At 35.9% G+C, this 6,530-nt stretch overlaps 1 protein-coding gene across 1 annotated transcript; it reads right to left on the reverse strand.

Annotated features, from left to right (window-relative positions):
* Positions 1-359: 359 nt before the first annotated feature.
* Positions 360-5,455, reverse strand: LOC103516091 (nucleolar GTP-binding protein 1; the record flags this gene model as incomplete). Its single annotated transcript, XM_008481045.3, has 6 exons — positions 5,284-5,455; positions 4,669-5,027; positions 4,253-4,406; positions 3,546-3,830; positions 724-855; positions 360-516 (listed from the first exon to the last, which is right to left on the reverse strand). Coding segments are annotated over exons 1-6 (1,135 nt in total), but the record flags the coding sequence as incomplete, so codon positions are not given.
* Positions 5,456-6,530: the final 1,075 nt, after the last annotated feature.

Below are 6,530 nucleotides of genomic sequence, written 5' to 3' on the forward strand. Positions count from 1 at the left end.
TGAAAAGAGGACAACCAAAGGTCTATTTAGCGTAACAGACAGACATACACACATATGTAACAAATCTACAATTTTTGATACTTACCATTTTTATATATAACTTAAGTAAAAAAGTATTTACAAAGGATGTCAAAATTAAATAAATTAATTAATATATGTAGCTATATGACAATGATATCTACAAATGGAAAAAACAATGTTGTTATTTTTATTAATTAATTTATTTAATTTTGACATCCTTTGTAAATACTTTTTTACTTAAGTTATATATAAAAATGGTAAGTATCCATTTTTATAAGCTCGTAAGTATCCATTTTTATATATAACTTAAGTAAAAAAGTAAAAATGTTGTTATTTACCTGGTATACAGGGTGGTCGTGCTTTATTGTCCCGGGGAGCAGGCATAGCGACTCTCAATCTGTTCAGAACATTGTCCACTTTCTTGGCTTTCAGTTTGCTTTCCACCCTGTATGCGAGTAGAGTTTCACATGCTGTCTGCTTCACTTCCATAACACCCTGTAAACAAATGAGACACCCTGTATAGAGCAATCTCAGTCATATCTAGGTTTGTGCAATGGACTTTGGATCAGGAGTTTGGGGGTTCTTGTTCATATCAAGCCAAACTTTTCATGTATGTATTCATTAAGGGAACAAGCATTTCATGCTCAACACAAAATCACATCTGAAATTACCTTCTACTGGGTAATGGGAATAGAACATTACCTCATCAGTAAGCATGGACATGGAAAGCAGAGGAGTTTCCAGATCATCAAATACAGACAACAGTTGTTTCTTCTCAGGGGCCAGATCCTCCAAAGTGACTATATCTGTTTTGGTGGCAACAACTAGCAGGGGCTGAAACAAAAAGAAAATGATCAAAACCAAATTATGAAATTATCATTGATGAATTCGTAAACAATACATGCAAACACGAAACGATACATCAATCAACGAAAACAATACATGTAAACATAAAACGATACATTGATCAACCGAAAACAACACATGCAAACATAAAACGATACATTGATCAACCAAAAACAATACATGCAAACACAAAACGATACATTAAACAACCGAAAACAATACATGCAAACACAAAACAATACATCAAAAAACCAAATTATAAATGAAATCTTTATACTGTCGAGCTGAAAGCCATTTCAACGTGGCGTGGATAAAACAGCACTACTATTACCCCTGAACTATCCCTTGCTACAGTCTAAACACGTTCAAATTCAAATCTTAGGGCCGAATGCACAGTCGTTCCTAAATGATTCCTAATTCCTTAAGGTATCCATTTTCCTATGTTGTTTATTTTCTTCTGCTTTAATACTAATGGCGTCTGTTCGTCATAGGCCACTTTCGATTTTTCACCTATCAAACTGTTCAAAAAAAGTTTTTCTGCTACTAACAACTTAATTTTATGATCAATTAGGTAATTGAGGAAAAATACGAGAAAAATTAAAATTACATTGTTCACTTGGTCAGATTCACATTGATAGCTCAGAAATGAAAAAATAATTTCTATATTTTCTTCTCTTCTATTTGGATACTAATCGCGTTCATTTGCCATCGACCAATTTCGATTGATTTTTAGTTGCTATGGATACAATATACACTGGAATGCAAAAAATTTAGGACAGTTTTCATTGAACACCGTTACAGCCATTTTAAAGTCAATCTGTTCCAAATTTTCTGCACGTCAGTGTATAGAAATTGAAATGTAAAAGAAAGCCGGGAATACACATTGCGCTTGCGTAACCAGGAGGAGTTTAGAATCCACTATGCATATGAATTTTAAGAAAGCACTAAAAGGAATTCCCAATCATTAAGGTACGACTGTGTGGTGGGTGTGTGTGTGATGTGTGTGTGGTGGTCCCGTACAAAGGACGGGTCAACCACTAGTTATATCTATATAAATAAAATTGTAGATTTGTTACATATGTGTGTATGTCTGTCTGTTACGCTAAATAGACCTTTGGTTGTCCTCTTTTCACGCATAAACGGCTCGACCGATTTTGATGAAATTTTTTGTGGTTGTTAAGAAGAGTACTCGGGGTGACATAGGCTACTTAAAATTGTCACATATGCCTATTATGCCTATTATGCTGCACTGTGGGACATAAGAAGCGCGTAGCGCGACCGTGTCTGTGTGTGTAGTGGGCGTGTGTGGTGTGTGTGTGTAGTGTGTGTGATGGGTGTGTATTGGGTGGTGTGCGTGTGGGTGGTGGTTGGTGTGTGTGGGTGTGTGTGTGTGTGGTAGATGTGTGTGTGTGGTGGTCCCGTACAAAGGATATTGATGAAGAGCTGTTATTACTTAGTACTCAAGTGGGCCTACCTAAAATAATAATGAAATAATAGAAAGTAAAAAAACTTCAAGTAACATTGATGAAGAGCTGTTATTACTTAGTACTCAAGTGGGCCTACCTAAAATAATAATGAAATAATAGAAAGTAAAAAAACTTCAAGTAATGCTTGCTATCAATGCTGTATAATAAGGTCCGTATTAATAAACAACACTAAAAGAGTCACTGTAGTAATAGTTACAACAGACATCAGACTATAGGGAAACTGGTTTTTGGATGATGAATGACGAATGATGAATGATGATGATAATAATAATATATACCAAATACCTACCTAATCAGTTAAGAAAAAGTGGAAAAGTGTATGAATACTTTTATCAACGTACCTACTTGGTAAAATTAAAATCCATTTTAAAACAAATAATTTAAATTTAAATCAAAATCAATGTACCTACGCGGTAATTTAAAACAAAATCAATGTACCTACTCCATAAAATCACGATCCATTTTAATAAGAATAATTTAAATAAAATTTAAAAAGTAAATAGGTAGCTAATCTCTGAAAAACAATGTCAAAAAAGAGCTACAATCAATGCTATAGTGCTCCAAATCGTACACTTTATTCCTCATAGGTACTCATTATAATCACAATCCATTATTATTATAATGGAAACAAATAGAACTTTTATTAAAATTAGAAAAAAAATAGAAAGTATTTAACTTCTGAAAAACAATATCACAAAGCAACAAGTGCAACAACCGATACTACAGTCCTCGAAATTGTACACTGTAAAAAAAGTTAACAAAACAAAATTTTAGGACAACAGCTGACCCTACAAGTGTATATTAATTCCAACAAAAAATGACCACAGAGGTATCATGAGGGATACTAAACTTGGGAATAATATTGACGCATGCGCAGAGCATTGCATTCTCAATAGCGTGGTTTATTAATATGAAAAAACCTGTTTACAATCTACCCTCCCTGTAGTATTCACTATAGTTTGGTTTATTAATACAAGCCTAATAAACCAATGCAGATTTACATATCAACACAGCTATTACATTGAAATCAGGGTCTTTTCTGACAAAATTCCAGTGTGCAGAGTCCAGTATGGAGGACTATTGCACCCCATGATCGAAGTGAGTGGGTCATTAACACATTCAGTCACAAAATTCATAATGTGAAAAGTTTCAAATTTTCAACCCTGCTGCATTGAATGCCAGCCTACTTACCTTGTTATTGAACAAGGGACGGATGGACTTGAACAAGCCAATCTGTTCCTGAATAGAGTGACCACATTGCTCAGAAATATCAATAAAGTAAAGAACAGCTGCTCGCAAGTGAGCCAATGCAGTGACAGCTTGCATTTCAATGATATTGCGATCCTCAAGGGAGTGATCCAGAATTCCTGGAGTGTCTATCACCTGCCAGCGAAGATACTTGTAGTCTGTGTGACCCACATACAGAGACTTGGTGGTGAATGCATACGGCTGCACATCAACATCTGCTCGTGTGATCTGAGGAAAAAGAAACACTCATTTTAATATTATGTACATATGAAGGGGGAGGAGGATAAGAAATATAATAACAACAAAAACAAATATGTATGAGGCATGCATTTCCTTAACATTCCAAGTGACAGAAATAATTTTTTTTTTTTTTTTTTTTTTTTTTTTTTTGGAACGTGCAAACTAGAGATAAAAAGTAAAAAATGAATTCAGATTGTACGCGTTGCGGAAAAAAAAATCAAGATTTCGAATTTCCCGCCAACTTTACAAGTTTACAAGCTCATGAAGGCTCCTGGCAACCAGAACAACACTAACCCCTATGTCTATCACTGATAATGATGGTGAAAAGTAGTATATATAGAACCTACAAATAATATCTAGAGAGGTGGCACTTACAACATTATGGAAATGCATACTTTGTTTGGACTTACCTTGTTGAGGAAACTGGACTTGCCCACATTAGGAAAGCCACAAATGATGATGGTTCGAGTGAATGGGTCAATGCTGGGCAGACGAGACAAGTGTTGCCGGACCTGCTCCAAGTATTCCAAGTTAGATGCTTGTCGCTTCATAATTGTGGCCATTCTTGAAAAGAGGGGAAACAAATTATCTGTCATTATAGGCAGGTGCATACATACGATACTTTTCTTGTCCTTGTGTAGGTAATTAACTTTTGGGGGGACTATTTTAATTTAGGCTGAGAGCAGATAAATCCAAAACTTGGTTAGAATGTAACTTATCCAATCTCATACAATAAGGGAGCTTTAAATTCTAGGCTTTGTTTCACAAATCTATTTAATGGCCTCTCATAAAGGAAAAAACAAGAATACCCCCTGTTTACACTCACCTCCCCAGAGCAGCTTTCTTCAATTGCTTACATCTGTATAAAGAATCAGCATATTTCATCAAACGCAAATAATCCTTGGCCACATTGTCAATCAGATGACGAGCTTGATTCAACTGCCCTAGGCCCAACTTGTAATGATCCTTGTCATACAGAATATTCATAAGATCTGCATAGAATGGATGAATATTATCTAGCTTGGGAAACTCTTGAATAATCTGAGACAGACGCTCATGAAAGTTGCTTTGTGTGTACTTGATTTTTCTCATGTAGAAGGATCTTATGCGGGATATCTTGTATTGTTTGTGGATAACTGTTGGTGTTTTCCTCTGTGTTTTGGACAGCATTATGTCCACAAATTCCTGAAGAAAAAAATACAGAATGCATTATAGTAATTATCATGTAACTAGGTAACTCTTGGAAATATGGCATAAATTCACTGTAGAATGCAATATGGAATGTGAAAGTACATTTGGTCATTTGATTTTGAGTTGATACAGTACCTTTGGCTCTGCTGATTTCCCCACCTTGGGAAATCAGGATCCTTATATCATAGAACTTAACAATCACCATACCAATAACCTACACTGAGAACATGGATTTTAGATAGATACTTACCTTGGCTGTCGGGACGACAGCTATCTTTTTGAAGTTGTACATAGGCATCTTGAAAAGTTAAAAAGTCACTTATATTGGATCCAAAAGGAAAAATAATCAAGAATTCAGCAGATCTGCTGATAGCAACCACGTTTTTCACGATTTCACGTTGCAGAGAGCAAAAATTACAAAAAAAAAAACTTGTTTTGTTTATTTTTCGTAGGCCGCGTTTACATTGAGCAGTTGCAAATGGGTAAAAATTATGAATAAATGGTCGGTCGATTCCTATGTAAAAAGTTGTGAAAAATCCAAATCTGAGGTCCAAACTCCGAAAAAATAACTGTAAAAGGTCGAAAATTCAATTTTTATTTTCCGTTCTAATGAAAGAGTTCAAATATGTGTGACGTGTTAAATCCGCCTGAGGGCGGAGCCCAGAGCAACTTTTGCCCAATTTCAGATTTTTCCCTTTACTTAATCATCAAGACCTACCATCCTGCCAAATTTCAAGTTTCGAAGACATCGGGAAGTGCTTCATAATTTTGATGAGAGAATCAGTGAGTCAGTCAGTCTTTCTTTTCTAGGCCCCTTTTCTACCCCTTCTTTTAAAGCTAGAATTTCGCAGGCATAATAAGCAAGTATACCTTAACATATGGTCCAAATTTCGCAACAATACGTGCAAAATCAACGGAGTTATGATAGGGGTAAAAATGGCTCGAAATGTTTCGTGTAATATACACACTGGCGTGCTGACGCCGGAACTTGGCCTGGCGCACTGCCGTGCGCCTAGATCTAATATGAATTAAATATTTGTCACAAAACTGAGAGCTCTTCACAACTCCTGTGGATAAAACACTATCAACATGTGAGATATCCCAGCAAAAACCCAAAAACAAAAGTTGATGCTATCCTCTTCCATCAGAGCATTAACAAGTGCCTCCTTTACACTTCCTTCGAATTCTATTAAATCTTTTCACGTTGGTAACGTCGGTAGGTCGAGTATATGTTTCTTACTTACCACACCGACCCTATTTAAATAGGAAGGCTGGGAAAAAGAAGACTTACCTTAAATATGTCAGGATCGATGTAGTCGGCAATATTGACTCCCTCCATGAACTCCGGTATGACGTCATATTTGTATTCGTCTGGGAGGTCATAGTTCTTCTTGAGGTCGAGAACATAGTCGTCTTGCATTTCTTCTTCAATATGGCGCTCCAACTTTCTCTTCACACCTCTCTCTCGTTCTGCTTTCTTCAGCAGGGCAGCCTCTG

The sequence above is a fragment of the Diaphorina citri genome, unplaced genomic scaffold, assembly GCF_000475195.1.
Source record: "Diaphorina citri unplaced genomic scaffold, Diaci psyllid genome assembly version 1.1 scaffold1487, whole genome shotgun sequence".
In the NCBI taxonomy this organism is placed as follows: Eukaryota; Metazoa; Arthropoda; class Insecta; order Hemiptera; family Psyllidae; genus Diaphorina; species Diaphorina citri.